General features: G+C 36.0%; 1 protein-coding gene across 1 annotated transcript in view; it reads left to right on the top strand.

The window, feature by feature from the left end:
- The first annotated feature begins 1,190 nt into the window (after positions 1-1,190).
- LOC136030995 (riboflavin kinase-like) overlaps positions 1,191-19,917 on the top strand; it is a 34,564-nt gene continuing 15,837 nt past the window's right edge. Inside the window, exons 1-2 of the mRNA XM_065710154.1 lie at positions 1,191-1,356; positions 8,495-8,646. Coding sequence (XP_065566226.1) covers positions 1,248-1,356; positions 8,495-8,646 — 261 coding nt within the window. The 5' untranslated portion in view covers positions 1,191-1,247. The remainder of the gene's footprint in view (positions 1,357-8,494; positions 8,647-19,917) is intronic.

The raw sequence follows: 19,917 nt of genomic DNA, 5'->3' as shown, positions 1-19,917 counted from the left end.
AAAAACTATTAGTCATTGTAAGTTATTATCAGAGCAATTTCAATTAGAGACTATATCCAGGAATTAAAACCTCCACAATGTAAAACCAGTGCTCTAAACAGGTGAATTCAAGCCATTTCCTTTCGTCTCAAAGACCCCCTTCTAAACTCAATAGTTTGTGAAGTTGATATAAGTCAACCTGTTAAATCAGACTCTGCTAAATTTCAGATCTGTGATTTGAAGTAATAAACCGTTTCGCGAGAAAGATTAACCACTATATCGTGCAAAACATGTTTCTGCTCAACATCTTATTTGCCTTCAATCCCTCAAGTCCCAATTTTCTTGAGTTTGAAAAGTAGAATGGGTTGTGTTTCACTATCAATGGATTCTCTCTATCAATGACTATGCTATGAAATCCCAGCTTTCTCCGGCAAAGTCTTACTTATTTTTAAAAAATGATTTTTCGAAAAAACATCTTCTCAAAGCTACCAAAACTTTATCCAACCTCATTTTTGCTCATTTTGCAGTGTTATAATTGATAAAGCTAGTATCTGCCTAACCTCTGACCACTGCCAGCAATGAACGATTCTTTTCAGTTTTAAGAGTTATCTGGTGTTCTTTTTGAAAGGTTATTCGCGATCGACAATTGAAAATGAAACACTCCCTAATCTTTCAATAATGGCTGTCGAAAAAGGGAGGTAAAGACATTACATCTAAAGCAATTAGTTGCGTATTTTTCCAAGCGAAAAAGATGTCACTGCCTTTTGTTTTAACCATATTCCAAGGTTTTTTTTTTCTTTTGGATCTATAAGAAAAAAGTCTCTGCCCCCGCACCAAAATTTTTCTTCAATTATTGTTTCTGAATAACAATATATGGTCAAAGCTTATGGCTTTTCTTACCTGTTTTCCGTAGTTTTTAGTGCTACCGTGAGAATTTTTTTATTTTCTAAGAAGGCTTATCCCACTGGTTTACAAATGTTGTTTCAAACGCAAATATAATTCTCTTTATTTTTTTTGGCTCACCCATCAGAGAAAATCTGAATATATTGCTATGCTAATTTGCTAATTTAACGAAATAATAACGCGAAATCACCATTGTGCTAATGATGCTGATGCCTCTTCACTATTACGGCGGAAAAAGGTAAGTGAGGTTCTAATTTACTTTTTCGGTAGATGTTACATCAATGGCAACATTGACTTAAGACTATAAATACAAAGAAAACGGACCAAAGTTATCGAATCGTTTACAGCGTATAGCCTAGTAAACAATGCCTAGCTCTACAAAAATCAGGTCTTTGAGGGGTTTACCACTATTTGTAGAAGGATTTGTTGTAAGAGGCTATGGAAGAGGATCAAAACAACTAGGCATACCAACAGGTTGGCTATGTTTGTAATAGGTAGGCCAGGTCTAACCTGTATCAATTTTCAAATTGGAGTTAACTGCCTCTTTTGAGATTTTACCTTCTCTAATGTTTAATTAAAGTTTATTTTGTCTACCTATAACCTAAAAGTAACCCCTTACAAAGAGAAAAACATTGCAAAAAAAGGATTGTGGAGTAGGCTAGTCTAACTAAAGGGGAAAAGATACAAAAATATGGTTTCTTTAATGTTTTTTTGTCCACCCCACTTTAAACCTTCTCATTATTTTTAAGAGTAACAAGTTTTTTCTTGCTAACTGTTATAAATAGGCTATTGGTAATTGTTTAGTTTCATCACAAGCTGTCTAAACTGTAAACTATGCTGCAAAGCAGCATAGTCAGTAAAACTCTAGTACATTGACTTCTTGCTATCTTGGAAAGTTGTTGGGCTAGAGAATTGTAACTTTCAGGGATGTGTCTACAGGCTAAAGTATATCCTTGGAAGTTATTTTGAGGTTCCTAACTATACCCCTTCCCCTTCCTCTATATAATGCAGCTTTTTGTGCATTGCAGCTTATATTTTGGTCAAATTTGATCCTATATTATTATTATTAAAAGTGTAAATCCTTGCTTAGCTTAGGAAAATTCAACTTTTCACTGTTTTTTAAGCTACTATATTCCATAATTAGTTCATGGGCATTGAAAAACAATTATTACCTTTTATGGTATAGTTCAAAATGGAATGTAGGCATTTAAATGCACCCCCTATTTGAAACATCTTATCTTTAAATGGCTTTTAACAGGGGTAATAGAGATGAGACATTGAACTTTTAAGGGGCTTCTCACTCAAAATTATGATTCATTGCTACAATTGGGTAAGGTTTATGTTATATGTGTGTTAATAACATCTATTTTGTAAATCATAGCAGCATAGAGAAAATCAACTTCTTCAAGAAGGCCCAATAATGATTCTTAGAAACCTGAAGAGAGGCAAAACAGAAATTTAGTGGGAAAATAAGCACAAGTCCTAAATACATGATTGACATAACCATAACAGATACACTCTCTTTGGGGGAGTTTGGGGGGGGGGTTAATTTGAAAAAATTAGAAAGATGTATTTGTAACTTACAAATGGGTGATCAGATCTTAATGAAGTTTGATATTTAGAAGGATCTTGTGCTTCAGAGCTCTTATTTTAAGTCCTGACCAGATCCAGTGACATTGAGGAGAGTTGGATGGAGAAACTGGAAATCTTGGAAGATGTGAAAATTGAGGTATCTTTATCTTGCAAATGGGTGGTCAGATCTTAATGAAACTTGATATATAGAAAGATCTTATGTCTGAGATGCTTAATATAGATGCTTATACAGAAATTACTCTGTATATGAAAGGGGTTTTTCCTCCTCAACACCCCGCTTTTTATGCTAAAGTTTGACATAGTCTTTAATGATATTTCTGTCATTATAAATTTGTCACATATATATTAAAAATAAGAATGCTAAATTACCTTATAACTTCATCAAAAGCTCCTTTCAGATCCCAGAAAGCTGTTCCAGCTTCCGGGGGAATTGTTATGTCACTCATAATTACCTTTCCATGTGTCATCCAGTATTCAAAAGAGTAATTAATGTGGAGTTCAAATATTGAGAAGACTGTTTGTTTTAATGAGAATGTAAATATGTGGGAGGTTGTGAGAAAATTAATACAATCTTTTCTCATTAAATTCAAATAGGCTAGGAAAAAACAAGCCATATCCAGGAGGGCTAAAGGGTTTGTACCCAACATCCAAAACCTTTCTCCAACTCATAAAAACATAATGAAATTAATATAAACAAGTCATGTGTTTCATAGTTATTTTTTCTGAAGATTCCTCAAAAAAATCTTTTTTTTGAAATCTTTAAAAGATTTAGAAATGTAGAAAATACCAGTTTTCAAATTTTAAGGGGTGTGTAACATTTCTAAATCTTCTATATTGGTAAAACGCCAACAATTGGGAGAAGGGATTGTTAAACATGAATATTCAATTAACAAAGTCATAGTACCAAAGGCCCAAGAATTTTGATTCTGCCTTGGCCCAACACTTGCACAATAATACTCACCACTTCATTTTGTTTGAAAACACTTCCATTATTCAGAGGTCCTTGTCAAAATATTTGCTTGATTTTCGTCTTCATATTCTGCTACTGGCTGACAAAATTCTCATTTTCTCAACTATTTGATTTTTTTCATTAATTATATATTTTCCTTTCCTGGTTTCTCACAAAACATTGAGCTTTAAATATTATAGGAATGTGTTGAAGCTCGTCTTAAGTTTAATATGGTTCTTTACTTTCCTTTGTAAAACTTCTTTTCTGGATAGTTGTGTTGTAATTAATGTTTATTAAGGGCTTATTTTTTTTTTTATAATTTTAAATATATATTTATAAAACTATGGTATAAATTAAATAAAAGAAAAACAAGTGTTTTTAACTGAAAGTAAGGCGCAACATTAAAACTTAAAATGAACAGAAATTACTCTGTATATGAAAGGGCCTTTTCCTCCTCAACACCCCACTCTTTACGCTAAAGTTTTTTACTGTTTTAAAAAGTAAAGTTAACAGAAAGTGTCAAACTTTATTGTAAAAAGTGGGACGTTGAGGAGAAAAACCCCTTTCATATACAGAGTAATTTCTGTAAAAGTATCTATATTAAGCATCTCAGACATAAGATCTTTCTATATATCAAGTTTCATTAAGATCCAACCACCCATTTGCAAGATAAAGATACCTCAATGTTCATGTCTTCCAAGATTTCCAGTTCCCCCATCCAACTCCCCTCAATGTCACTGGATCTGGTCAGGACTTAAAATAAGAGCTCTGAAGCACAAGATCCTTCTAAATATCAAGCTTCATTAAGATCTAATCACCCATTTGTAAGTTACAAATACATCTTTCTAATTTTTTCAAATTAACCCCCCCCCCCTCAAACTCCCCCAAAGAGAGCATATCCATTACAGTTATGTGAATCATGTATTTAGAACTTGTGCTTATTTTTCCCACTAAATTTCTGTTTTTCCCACTAAAACATCATTTTACCTTAATTTTCAGTTACTAGTTGCTTTTTTGCTGCCTTTAGTTCTGAAAAATGCTATTCCTGTTATTTGAGTAGAATTTTGAGCCACATCAATGTTTTTTTTTCAAATTTTAGGAAGTGTATCTGCATATCTTTAAAACCTCATGAAATGGGATTGAGCTAAGTTATGAAACTGAAAACAATTTTGTTGTACTTCAACTAAGCAGAAGATCTATTTTGCAAGGTTTCACTTTTATAACACACATATTTTTGAAGGTCATCAAAGGTCAGGGCCCTCTAGAGGAAGGAGTAGAGGTAGGTACTTCAAAATACCTCCCCAGGACATACTTTAGCCTGTAGAATCATCCCTGAAAGTTTCATTTTCCTAACCTAAACCCTTTCCAAGATAGCAAGAAGTCAATTAACTAGAATTTAACACATTTTAAATATTAATTCCAGTTATCACTGGTAATTTCTGGGTAAAATTTGACAGTTCATATAACTGACTTAATAATAAAGTGAATATACTACTTGATGCCTTTTTTTACAATCTTTATGAATATAACAATTGCTTCTACTGAAAATTCAAATTTAAGCCCTTTTTGAGCTCTTAAAAATGACAGATTGTCAAAAAATTATGACATTTCATATAATTGACTTACCAATTAAGTGAATATACCGCTTGATGTCTTTTTTTATGTTCTTCACAAATATAATAATTGCTTCTACTGCTAATTGAAATTCAAGCACTTTTTGACCTCTTAAAAATAATGAATTTTCAATTGAAGTATGAGTTATCACTTGTTTTTACAAAATAATAGCCTACTACATTTTCTCAGCACCATCTTTTCTTGGTTGTTTTTGAAAAATAATGCTATATTTTTCAGTGCTAAAATTATTTATAATAATGTTAGGTTAAAAAGTGCTTAAATTTGAATTTGTGGTAGAAGTGATTGTTATATTTGTAAAGAACATAAAAAAGGCATCAAGTAGTATGTTCACTTTATTGGTAAGCCAGTTATATGAACTGTCATAAATTTTCTAATTTCTGTATATTAGGAAGTTAAAATATAATTCAAAAACTTATGCATCCATTAATGTGAATATCCAAAATTGTTCACTTTCAAGTTTAATCTAGTCAGCTGTTTGAACAATGCAAACATCCAATTTTGCTTATAGTAACATTACATATAGAGTGAAGTGAATTAGTCCATGAGCCCTGCAGGCAGCAGGGTGAGGGTGATGTCTAAAAAACTGTGATGTATGTTATTTTGAGGGCAATTTTAGTACTGTTGCTGTTTACATGGTTTCAGTATCAAACTGGGGCTATTTAAAGCATAAAAGAAGGTAAAGTCCCTCTATATACCTCAGTTTGAAATAAATACTAGAATTAGTCACGAATGCACTGGCTTTCTTTTTTGTGGGGTTTTGTCTTTACCTCCTATAATCAGTTTTACAATTCATTTTAATTATGTTTTCTCTGCATAATAATTATGATCAGTTGAATTTAGCTTAGATAATAATTTTGTTTGCTATAATTTTGTTGTCAAAATTAGAACCAATTTTAAGTTCTTTCATGGGCCATATATGCTGCAAATTGCAGTGCTCAGGTTAAATATGTCAACAGTTGGTTTCATAATCAGCTTCAATTTTTCTTAGTGATCCAACATTTGTTGGCTAGATTGCTCATTTGCAAGGTGTAAATGCAGGTTTTGGGCTATTATACTTTAGAGAGAATGTTTGTCTGTATTACCTAATTATTGGTTTTATGCGACACCAATTGTTTTCCAGTTAGTTAAGCAGAAGTAATCAGGGGCATCTTCACTTACTTTTGCAATTGGTTTGAGCCTGCTACCTCTGACATGTTAAAAATCAGATGATTAAATAAAAAAAAAACAGGGTCATTACCACAGTCAGTGCAACAGATCGAGTTCTAATAGGCCAAGACCAATTGGAAGATAGGCTTACATAGAGAAACAAGAGCCAAGAGCTCATATGGCACTTGTCACAAGGTTAGAAGAGCCAAGAGCTTCTTCCCATTAAGTTTCATTACAATCTCTCCACTCTAAGTGTTTTCTAAGATTTTCAGTTTCTCCCTCCAACTCCCCCAATGTCACCAGATCTGGTTGGGATTTAAAAGAAATCCCAAAGAGCTCTGACACACTAGACCCTTCTAAATATCAAATTTCATTAAAACCCAATAACCTGTTCATAAGTTAAAAATACCCCATTTTTTAAATTTTTTCAAATTAACTGTCCTTCCACTCCCCCCAAATGGTTAAATTGGGGAAGCAACTATTTCTAATTTAATATGGTCGATTCCCTGATATGCCTGCCAACTTTCAGCAATTGCTATATTGATCATCTATCTAGTTTTGGATCTTCTTCATGTAAAAATTGGTGTGCTCCAAGATTCAAACCTGAGACCTCTTGAACCCTAAGCAAGAATCATACCCCTAGACCACAATCCATACTTTAAAAGAACAATCATTTGTTTATCAACAAATAAAATTCTTCTCAACTACATTGTTTGCTTGCTCCCCCCCCCTATGTTTGAATCAAAGAAGATACTATTTCTAATTTAATCTAGTCTGGTCCCTGATATGCCTGCCAACTTTCATCATCCCAGCTTATCTGGAAGTGCCCAAACTAGTAAATCCCCCAACTCCCCCAAAGAGAGTGGATCTAGTCCAGTTATGTCAATAATGTATCTAGGACATGTGCTTATTCTTTCCACCAAGTTTCATCCCAGCCTCTATACTCTAAGTCTAAACGTTTTCCAAGATTACGGTTTCTTCCTCCAACTCCCCCCAATGTCGCCAGATCCAGTAAAATAAGAGCTCAGAGACACAAGGTACTTCTAAATATCGAATTTGATTAATATTTGATCACCTGTTTGTAAGTTAAAAATACATCATTTTTTCTAATTTTTCCAAATTAACCCCCTCCCCTCAACTCCCCCAAAGAGAGCCAATCCAGTCTGGTTATGTCAATCATGTATCTAGGAATTGTGCTTATTCTTCCCACCAAGTATCATTGCAATCTCTCCACTACAAGCGTTTTTCAAGATTTCTTGTCCCCCCTAAACTCCTCCCAATGACACTGGATTCAGTCAAGATTGAAAATAAGAGGTCTGAGTTACGAGGTCCTTCTAAATATCAAATTTCATTAAGATCCAATCATTTGTTTGTAAGTTAAAAATATCTCATTTTTGCTAAATTTTTCCCAATTACCCCCCCCCCCCCAACTCCACCAAAGAGAGCAGATCCGTTCTGGTTATGTCAATTATGAATCTACGACTTGAGCTTATTTTTGCCACCAGTTTCATCCTGATCCCTCCACTCTAAGCATTTTCCAAGATTTCAGTTTTCCCCCTCCAACTCCCCCCAGTGTCACCGGATCTTGTTGGGATTTTAACTAAGAGCTCTGAGACATGATTTCCTTCTAATTTCATTGAGATCCAATCACCCATTTGTAAGTTAACAATACCTCATTTTTTCTAATTTTTCTGAATTAACTGTCCCCCACTCCTCCCCAGATGGTCAAATCGGGGAAATAACTATTTTTATTTTAATCTGGTTTGGCCCCTGATACGCCTGCCAAATTTTGTCATCCTAGCTAATCTGGAAGTGCCCAAACTAGCAAAACCAGGACAGACAGACCAACAGACTGACAGAATTTGAAATTGCTATATGTCACTTGGTAAATACCAAGTGACGTAAAAGTACTGAAACTAATTGGTGCGTATAAACTGATGTGTTAAAAAAAACGCATTATGTAAGACATAGAATTGTCATTTTATATGATATAATAGACTGAGTTTTAGTGCGGTTTTAAAAGGTCCAAACCAATTGGAGGGTGAACTGAAATCCTCTTAAGGCCATTTATACCCCTGGCTACCCCTGCAGCTCTGCTCGGCATCAGATCAAATTCTAGGTATCTATTTTATCTGTGTGAGTAAAGGACCCAAGGAGAGACCCTTGGTCCCATCCAGAGTCAGTCTATAAGAATTTCTGAGTATTTTGATTGCACATCCAAATCCACTATTGAAATATAGTTGTCCCATATAAAAATTTTTGTTTCTAACCTATTAAATTTTTTTCTAGCAAATTTTTCTGAGCAAGTAATTGATGATCTGCCTCATAGTTTAGACACTGGTATCTATTATGGATGGGCAAATGTTGATGCTGGTGAAGTTTTCAAGATGGTTATGAGTGTTGGTTGGAATCCATTCTACAAAAATACCAAAAAGTCAATGGTAGGTAAGACTGACAGTAGTATCTCTACCTGAAATATTGTGTTTTATAAATGATCCATGATATGCCATGGGACCACTTGACCTCAGGCCAGCAGACTAGGAATTTTCTATTCTATCCTCTTTGAAGCTTCTGGTCCAACTATCTCAATTGGAGTCAATATATTTTATCTTAGTTCTCGCAGTCTCAATCAAGCCTGTACTTGGGTATCCTTTTATTTCCTTCTTTTTTTCTTTCTCTTTCTTTTTTTTCATTTTTTCATTCTTGTGGGTCAACTGCTTGAAGTATTTTAAGAATATTTTAGCCATCTCCATTTTTTTTACACTTTAAGTTATTACTACTGCTATAGGGGACTCATAGAAGCACAGAGTGGCCTGAAGCCAATGCAGCTCTGCCCACTTCTCTTCTGCATTAGCTCTACTCTTTTACCGTTTCCTATATACTTTAAAGGTTATGTCTGTTCTGATTTTGTGGGATGGTTCTCAGTATACACTCTTTGTTAACCCCTTTCTCGGTCCCTATTTTCGAACAGAAACAATGTCTTTGTAGCCTCTCAAGAGCGTTCAAATGGACCATTAACAAATTGGCCACAAATTTGACCATTAAGTGTTTGTCTATCAAAACACTAACTTAATAATTCAAAAGATGATCCCCCAGAAATGGGATGATCTCTATATAACTTGTTGGTAGATTTAAACCAATCGGTTATCGAATGTTTTATAGTATATTTTGATGTTAAATAAAACAAAATCGTTGCATATACAGAGCCATATATCTTGCTCGTTTCTGAATCTCCCAAACTCAGCAGGCAATGAAGCTCTGTGGGTTAAAGTGACCCTCCCAAATGAATCATGACCATTGGAACTATGTGTACCCCCTCCCTCCTAATATGCCTTATCAGTAGCTACATTTAGATTCCCTTGGTTATTTTTGGGATAAATATGCCAAGTTTTCCATCATTCTTCATTGAGATTTCAATGTCTATCATAGTATATTATATGGCTATTAGCAAAAGCACTGCTAAGGAGGTGTCAGACTTATATGATCTTTTTCTTTCATATGGGCTTAAACAACTGGTTGAGTTTGAAACCTACCATGGGCCAAACAGATCATTTTGTTGCTATCTGTTTCTTATGGATCACCCAGATTCTTTTTAAGTTGATGCTCATGTCTTCACAAGTGACCACATTGTCATCACTATATGTGGAAATCTTCATATTTCTCCCTCTATAAAGCACAAGTAATGAATCTGGCAATACAAAAGAGAAGGTAAGGATGGCTTAAGAGACGCACTTGCTTCTCAGCAATAGAGAAGCTTCCTCCTGGAAGGGCCCAAGAAAGATGCAGAAAGGTACCATCAGACCATAGTCGACTGTATTACAAGTTACATCCCATTGATGCAGTTCCAGGTATCCAGCAAGAACAAATCTCGGTTTAATGTCCACTGCAAAAAAGTTATCTAAGGAAAAAAAAGGCACACAAGTCATAGCTACTCTCAAAGAGCAAAAAGGAGAGAATTGATTTCATAATAGCCCATAGGGAAACAGTTTGCTTGATCCAGCAACTATGTGTTCAATATAAAGAGAAATTTGCTTTTAACTCAAAAATGTCTCTGGAGAGTTTTCAAGGGAGCCTTTCCTTCATCTAAAGGAACTTAAGTTTCTTCCCTAATTATTTGCAACAGGACCAATGTTCATGACCTGCAGGCAAAGACCAGGGCTTGCCGAATTCTCAAATCTGGAAGAGAATCTAAAGAAGTTCCCAATATGTCTGATCGAATTGATGCTGTCCTTGATCATGTGGACTATTCCATTCCTAAAGCCCTTTGCATTCTTTAGACTCAGAGACCTGTAATACCAAATTGGCTACTACTACTACTGACAGTTCACCACAGCACCAAGCCACTTGAGGCCAACACAACTACACACGTTCCTCCTCTATCCTAATCTATTCAAAGCCCCCCTCTTAACACCCTCCCTGGAAGTTTCATTTCGCTTAAAATTTTCTTTATGATATTTTCTCACCTCAGTCGCGGATGACCTGCTTTCTGTTTAGCCCTAGATGGTTGGCCAAACAGGACAATCTTTGGCACTCTGTTAACCTTCATCTGCAGAACGTGCCAAAGACATATCAACCTTTCTCTCAGTTTAGCTCTAAATGAGGTCAGTCAACCAGGCCCTCCAAACAATCGGTAAGAAATTTCTCTAGAAAACATATAGCAAATCTTCCTCTTTTTTTTACAGCGCCCACGCTTGAAAATCATATTTGACCACTGTCATGGCTATAGCCTTTACTATTCTAATCTTGGTTTGCAAACTTATGTCACTTCTCTTACAAAGTATTTTCAACTGTAATAAAACACATTGAACCTTGGCTATTCTACTTTTAACATCTTCACTGCTCCCACCATCTTTATTGATAATACTACCAAGGTTAGTGAAGCTGTCCACTTGATCAAATTTTTTGTTACCTAATGTCAGCTTTTCATCTTTACTTATTCCTAGCCTTAGCAACTTAGTCTTCTTAACATTAGTTTTCAAACTTATTCTAGCATGCTGAACTCACAAAACCTATAAAAGTAAATTCATTTTGCTCACACTTTCATCTAGGATGCTTAAATCATCAGCATAATCAAAGCCCAGCAAGGTTTTTCTTTTCCATTTGATTCAGTGTCCAAAAATGATCCATATAAACGGGGATAGAACATAACCCTGCTTAACTTCTGATTTAATGCTAAACCATCTACTGACCTTATTCCATACCTTAACGGCAACAGTGTTATTCTTGTCCATATCACTAATCGCTTTAATGTATTCTCTGGTATAGCATACATTGATAACCTTCGCCAAAGCTCTTCCCTCAGCTGAATTGAACGTCTGCTCATAATACATAAAATTGAGGACTAAAGGTGTTTGATGACTCAGGAACTTCTCATTTACTAATCTAAGGATGAAAATTTCTGTTGACATATCCTCTACTCTTCCTTAAACCTCACTTTTCTTCTCATAAAACTTTGTCTGCAGTATGTCCAAGTCTTAAATGTATCATCATACTAAGTAGTATGCTACCTTCAGAGACCAGGCTAATGCCTCTATAATTACCACACTCGCTTTTATGACCTCTCTTGTACAGGGTTTAATTAGGGTTTTTTATCAAATTGCTAGGTACTCCCCATTTTTCAAAAATCAAATTCTTAATCTTCAGTAACTGATTTCTACCCTCATGGCTTCCATATTTAAGAAACTCATTTTCCACACTATCATTACCTGATGTTTTATTATTTTTTATTCCTTTTATCACTGTCACTAATTATTTCTCATAAAATAAATCTTCCTTCTCATCCAAGGTGTCACAAAGATTTTTTACTTTCTTCTGCATCTTATCCTGGGCTCTACCCTGGTTTAGCATATTCTCAAAGTGTTCTGCCTATCTCTCTTTAACTCTTTCCCTATCATTAATTGTGTCCCCATTTCTATGTTTAATTGGGACAAGTTAATTGACTACTCCCTTTCAGTTTTTAACTTGTCAATACAATATTTCACTATTATGCTGTCTAGCTGAATCTTCCAGATCCTTGGCAAGTTTATCCATAGTCTTCACTTCACACCTCCTTAGTTCATATGCTGTCTTTATTTTGTTTACATTCCTCTTATTTTCATATGGTCTATCCCTCAGTTAATTTTTGTACAAGCCCCTTCTCCTTTCTATTAAACATAAAGCCTTTTTAATAATATTCCTATTTGTGTTCCTAACTTTCTCCCTAAAACATCATCAGCAACTTCATAAACTATTCTTTTAAAATTATTCCATCCATCTTTTACATTGCCAAATTTCAAAATCCTGGACCTTTGTAATTGCTTTTCCAGCTGTTTAGAATCATTCTACGCATATGGAAATCTGCCTATGTCATTCCTGTACCTCAACCAGAAGACGATCCAATGAGTGTAGGCTCTTATAGGCCTATCAGCCTCCTCTCCTGCATTGGGAAAGTTTACAAAAAGGTTTCAAATTATTCAATTTATCAGTACATGGAGTCAAATGAACTTTTAGGCTAAACTGCCAATATGGATTCTGTTGGAAACGCTCAGCACTTGACTGATTGATTTTGGCACCAGGAGTGGATCAAATGTTCTGGGTAAAAGATACGACCTCACGTTAATGTCCTTCAACATTGCTAAAGCTTTTTACAGAGTAAGGTATTGCAGCCAACTGAGGAATTTTTTTGTTTATTGTGTCAGAGCACGTCTGTTAAAGGTGATTGAGAGCTTTCTTTCTACATTGTGGGTTATGCCTTTCTTTTTCTTACATAAATGACATGGGGATAACCTTGCAAGCCCTCTGCATCACTTTGCCCATGACACCACAAGACATTTAGTCGTTCTAAAGAAGACCCAAACAGAGCCTCCCTGCAACTACTGATAGATCTTTTGGAAATTAAGAAGAGGTCTAATGCCTGGGTGGTCAGACTCAGTGCATCAACAAAATAGCTGATGATCTTCCAGTTAAAAGTACCGCGTATACATCTCAGCTTAATCTTCTTTAACGGAGTTATAAAGAGAGTCTACGAGCTTCGTCTCCTTGGAACCACTTCTTAGGAGATCTGTTTTGGCACACTCCACCGCTCAGCTCAATCATCCCACATTACAAGTCTTTCATTAGACCCATTGTCGAGCATAAATATCCGCTGTGGTTTGGTGCTCCAAAAATGTCGCTGGCACTCCTCCAAATATTCCAAAATAGGGTCAACATGGCAGGTTTAGTCTTTCCCCACGACTCTCCAGTCTGGTAGTGAGAAGTTTGATATGCAGTGTTCGGACTCGCCTATAAATTCCAATAAATTCCTATATTTTAATGCACTCCTATAAAATGCCTATATTTTGGCTACAATCCTATTATTCCTATATTTTCGGCTGAAGAGCACTAAGAACATCGCTCATGATTTGCAATTTTCTGTTTTTTGGTGTACATTGATAATTAATTACAACTGTTGAGCTTTTTGAACTTAACTAATGCTTTGTGTTGGGCTTAGTAAGCTGCTTCTGCCTGGGCTATGCTGTTGTGTTGACTTAGTAGCCTATGTTTTGTTTTTTGTCATGTTGGGCCTGTCCGAAATGAGCGAAGATCAGTATGTAGGCTAGCAGTCTCTGCTTAATGAGACTGGAGTTCTTGCGACTTATGTGTTTCCTGGCTGAACGCTGGCTGGCTGATGTGAATACGGCCCAGTTATTCAAATGGGCTATTCTAAGATAGTTGCTAATTGAGGGAAGTATAAAAGACGTGCACTGGGTAGGCTACATTCTGTGATCAATCTGTCCTTTATCTATCTGGTCTTTATCCCCTTCTAAAGAAAAATGATGTCAGATTCGGACTTTTTATTTCAGATATTGTAAATTTTTACTTTATCTCCCCCCTTGGTATAGCAATGGTAAGATAATTCGTAAGTTTGATGTCCCTGATATAAGTGCAAAGTTTGCCTTCCTGCATGGAAGATTGTCAGAATCAGCTTTTTATCGTTTATCGCCTCACCATCCTTTGGTCCGTCTGTTCGGTTAATCTCATTGTAGCATAGTGTTTTTATGGCACTTGGTATTAACCAAGTGACATATAGCAATCGCAAATTCTGTCGGTGTGTTTGTCTGTCGGTCCTGGTTTTGCTACTTTAGGCACTTCCAGGTAAGCTAGGACGATGAAACTTGGCAGGCGTATCAGGAACTGGACCAGATCAAATTAGAAATAGTCATTTTCCCGATTTGACCATCTGGGGGGGGGGAGTGGGGGCCCGTTAATTCAGAAAGAATAGAAAAATGAAGTATTTTTAACTTAAGAATTGTTGATCAGATCTTAATGAAATTTGATGTTTGGAAGGATATCGTGTCTCAGAGCTGTTATTTTAATCTCGACCGGATCTGGTGACATTGGGGGGAGTTTGGAGGGGAAACCTGAAATCTTGAAAAACACTTAGAGTGGAGGGATTGGCCTGAAACTTGGTGGTAAAAATAAGCACAAGTCCTAGATACATGATTGACATAACCAGAACGGATCAGCTCTCTTTGGGGTAGTTGGGAGGGGGGGTTGATTCTGAAAAATTAGAAAAAATGAGGTATTTTTAACTTACGAACGGGTGATCGGATCTCAATGAAATTTGATATTTAGAAGGACATCGTGTCTTAAAGCTCTTATTTCAAATCCCGACCGGATCTGGTGACATGGGGGGGGGGCGTTTGGGGTGACCTAAAATCATGGAAAACGCTTAGATTGGAGGGATTGGGCTGAAACTTGGTGGGAAAAATAAGCACAAGTCCTAGATACATGATTGACATAACTAGAACGGATCCGCTCTCTTTGGGGTAGTTTGGGGGGGGGGGGTTGATTCTGAAAAATTAGAAAAAATGAGGTATTTTTAACTTGCGAACGGGTGATCGGATCTCAATGAAATTTGATATTCAGAAGGATATCGTGTCTCAAAGCTCTTATTTTAAATACCGACCGGATCTGGTGACATTGGGGGGAATTAGGGGAGACCAAAAATCATGGAAAACGCTTAGATTGGAGGGATCGGGTTGAAACTTGGTAATTTATGTGACCATGCATCCCACGCCATCTACCACAGATCTGATCCCGAGGACTTCGGAATCCTATATCTGGCCTATATTTGGGCCCGGGAAATCCTAAAAAAATAGGACAGAGCCTATAATTTGAAACGAACCAACCTGTCCGAACCCTGGATATGGCATCAATGCTTGGTTTTTTATAAATACTCCTTCTCTTGGTTCCTCTAGAGTCTTGGCTCCTCTTTGGTTTTTCTAGAGTACTTTCTTCTGTAGAGCTTTTTCGTATTTTGCCTCCAAATGTTGATATAACAAGACAGATACGAAGGCACACAGCTTGGTCCAGTTACTTGAGGCTGGTAAGCTGAGAACAAAGCACTTGCAGAACATGTTCATCTGACGTTGCACTTCAATCTGGAATGATCTTCCTGAGGAAGCTATTCCTAAAAGTTTTTCTGTTGAGGTTTTCAAGAGAAGATTCAATAGCCTCGATAAAAGATAGTGGTAAATCAGCGGTAATTATACCTGGCGCTGCGAATTTAGGAATAAAAAAAAATGTACTGTTTTCATGTCAAATCTTTTGTTGCTTAGGAAGGGCACTAGGATTTCTAGACTCCTGGTCTGGTCTTTATTCTAGGCCTCTGATTTGATGAAGTTGTCCATAGCCAGAAAAATTAGTCAATAAAATTAATAAACTTAATGTGTGACCATCCTTCTTGAGGAAAATGCAAACAGTTAGTATTCCAGTAGACGAGGGCTTGAAACCTCTTTTTATAGGTCGATAGTATATATTATACCTTATATTTTATAGGTATATTTATGTATTATAGTATTTTTAAAGGTCTTCAAGTACATTTATAGGTCTATTTTTGATCAGTATATTTTATATGTGTTTTTTTTTTACAGCTCTCAGATAGGTCGAATTGTAAATTTCTTCAAGACTTGCCTCTTTTAGAGGGCGTTTCCTTCTTTTCCTAAAATAAAGTGATTTTTCTACGTCTAATTACTTTTGATGGGTAGCCATAAACTTAAAGGTATGGCCATATTCATAATCAGCGTGAAAAGTAGATTATTTTGGCAATATATTGTTTTCAAAATTTAGTTTTTAGAGTTCCAGTTTCTATTTACTAGCGTTGCTCTTTACTCGCTATTCATTGCCATGAGTAATTCCCTGTGTCGCCGTCGTCATTTATATATCCCCCTGTGCCCCCCGGCGTCCCCGTTGTAGTTGTGTCCCTGTGTCCCGTTCGTCATTTATATTCCCTGTGTCCCGGTCGTCATTTGTGTCCCGGTGTCCCAGTCTGTAATTTCTCTTTGAGTGTGCCGGTCGTCATTTATATTCCTTGTGTCCCGGTGTCCCGGTCGTCATTTGTGTCCCGGTGTCCCGGTCTGTATATACATTCGTTTTTGAATTGGTCTTTTTTTTAGTTTTTAGTTTTTTACCTTTTTTTTTAGTTTTTTTTAGTTATACCTCATGATTCTAATGATTGCCCTTGAGCTTTGTTGATGGTGATTGCTAATCGAACATTCCCTGTGTCCCCGTCGTCATTTATATATCCCCCTGTGCCCCCCGGCGTCCCCGTTGTAGTTTTGATCAAATATCAACCTGATATTTAGAAATTTGATATTTAGAAGGAATTCATGTCTCAGAGCTCTTATTTCAAATCCCGACCAGATCTTTTGACACTGGGTGGAGTTGGAGGGGGAAATCTTGGAAAACACTTGGAGTGGAGGAATCGGGATGAAACTTGGTGGAAAAATAAGCACAAGTCCTAGATATTTGATTGACATAACCGGAACGGATCCGCTCTCTTTGGGGGAGTTGGAGGGGGGTCCAGTGTTTTGGTGAGTTTGGTGCTTCTGGACGTGCTAGGACGAATGAAAAACGGTAGGCGTGTCAGGGACCTACACAGATTGCCTTGATTACAGTCGTTTGCTCGGTTCGACCATCTGGGGGGCTGTAGGGAGAGGAAAAATTGAAAAAATGAGGTATTTTTAACTGACGAATGGGTGATCGTATCTTAATGAAATTTGATATTTGGAAGGACCTCGTGTCTCAGAGCTCTCATTTCAAATCTTGACCGTATCCGGTGATATTGGGGGAGTTGGAGGGGTAAACAGAAATCTTGGAAAACGCTTGGAGTGGAGAGATCGGGATGAAACTTGATGGGAAGCTAGTATCTAGCACAAGTTCTAGATACTTGATTGACATACTTGGAATGGATCCGCTTTCTTTGGGGAAGTTGGGGGGATTTCCAGTGCTTTGGCGAGCTCGGTGCTTCTGGACATGCAAGGACGATGAAAACAGGGACCTGCACAAGTTGCCTTGATAACAGTCGTTTCCCAAGTTCGACCATCTGGGGGGCTGGAGGGAGAGGAAGAATTGAAAAAAATGAGGTATTTTTAACTTACGAATGGGTGATCGGATCTTAATGAAATTTGATATTTTGAAGGACATCGTGTCTCAGAGCTCTTATTTCAAATCCCGACCGTATCAGATCAGGATGAAACTTGGTGGGAAAAATAAGCACAAGTCCTAGATATGTGATTGACATAACCGGACTGAATCCGCTCTCTTTGGGGGAGTTGGGGTGTGTGTGTTAATTCGGAAAAATTAGAAAAATTGAGGTATCTTTAACTTAAGAATTGGTGACCGGAACTTAATTTGATATTTAAATTTGATATTTAGAAGGAACTCTTGTCTCAGAGCTCCTATTTTAAATCCTGGCCAGATCTGGTGACATTGGGGGGAGTTCGAGGGGGAAACCGGAAATCTTGGAAAACGCTTAGAGGGGAGGGATCTGGATGAAACTTGGTGGGTAGAATAAGCAAATGTCTTAGATACTTGATTGACGTAATCAGACTGGATCCGCTCTCTTTGGGGGAGTTAGGGGGGTCCAGTGCTTTGGCGAGCACGGTGCTTCTGTACGTGCTAGGACGACGAAAATTGGTAGGCGTGTCAGGGACTTGCACTAATTGGCTTGATAAAGTCGTTTTTCCCCGATTCGACCATTTGGGGGGCTGAAGGGAGACGAAAAATTAAAAAAATGAGGTATTTTTAACTTACGAATGGGTGATCGGATTTTAATGAATTTTGATATTTAGATGGATCTTGTGTCTCAGAGCTCTTACTTTAAATCCTGACTTGCATTAAGCTTCTGATTTTCCTTTTAAATCAATCTATTGATTCTTAGAATTTTGCTAGAGCTCATACCATATGAGCTCTTGGCTCTTCCGACATCGTCGCAAGTCGCATATGAGGTCTTAACTCTTGTTTTTATGAGTGATTTGCCACGCCATTGCCCAATCCTTTTCCCTTTTCAGGCTTGGGACAGCCCGAACAGAATGAGATGATTTGTGGATATGTCCCAAATTGATTTTTATTAAGGATTGTGCAACTTAAGCTATGTAATTATGAATTGACTCCGGTTTTTCTGCTGTGTAAACGGGTTGTCTTTATGATTCAATCGCCCAAGTCGCTTAACTGTTTTTTCTTTTTGTTATTTTTACGCTTAATGTTAAATTTCCTGGGTGTGTGCACTCAGTAAACTAATCCAAGGTTGAGGATTAAATCCCGAAACCTGCACTAAAAAGGATTTATATATATATATATATATATATATATATATATATATATATATATATATATATATATATATATATATATATATATATATATATATATATATATATATATATATATATATATATATTTATATATATATATATTTATATACGTATATATATATATATATATGTATATATATATATATATATATATATATATATATATATATATATATATATATATTTATATATATCCACAGTATAACTAGTTTCTTACATGTAGTAGAAGGGCCGTACACAGTGTGTTTTCAGTCCCTTTCCAAAATATTCGAGTTCTGAGTTTAGATTTAGACCATAGATTTTTGACCAATTTTTATGTGCTTTTCCCTTCTTTTCGAAATATTCACTCCCCTCCTCTAGAAAGAATTGCTGGCGTATTTATTAGAAATACCTTGGCACAATCTATGTTATAGTGTTCGAATTTGGTTATCCTATGTGTAATATACAAAATTAGCCCCTTCCTTAATTTAATTTTGCCTTAAATATATTAGTGTAATATGATACTACTTGCGCATTCGTTAGGTTTCATCTGTGTGTTATATTTCTTTTCCATTTTTTATGAGTTTTCTTTGTGTAGGGCTGAAAGGAAACCTTACATTGTAATTGAATACTACTACATTGTAATAGAATACAATTGACAGCTGTTTGGTGCTGTATGTTTTTTTTTTTTTTTTTTTTTTTTTTTTTTTTTTTTTTTTTTTTTTTTTTTTTTTTTTTTTTTTCACAAACATATGTTGTTTTTAAATGTGGATTCTATCATTACGAAAAACTGATGCATTTTTTATTAGAAATATAATCCCCGATGCTTCCTAATTATTTTGATATACTCGGTCGTATTTAACCAATTGAAGCAGTGAGAGTTTATTTTCGCTATCCTTTTCATTTGATACAAAAGATTTATGAAAATTTTGGTGTTTAGTTGAATAATACGCCTAAACACGATAATTGTGTTCAGTCGTATTATTGGCTTTCACACGGCCAATGTAATAAAGATTTTATATACTAAAATATATTTCATTTTAATATACAAAATCTTTGATTCAAAAGAAGGGGTATCAGCTTTAAATGCATCATCACAAAGAACATATTATTGTCACA

The sequence above is a fragment of the Artemia franciscana genome, chromosome 9 (assembly GCF_032884065.1).
Source record: "Artemia franciscana chromosome 9, ASM3288406v1, whole genome shotgun sequence".
NCBI classification, from domain to species: Eukaryota; Metazoa; Arthropoda; class Branchiopoda; order Anostraca; family Artemiidae; genus Artemia; species Artemia franciscana.
The sequence above is the reverse complement of the archived record's forward strand: the minus strand, read 5'-3'. Positions and strand labels throughout refer to the sequence as shown.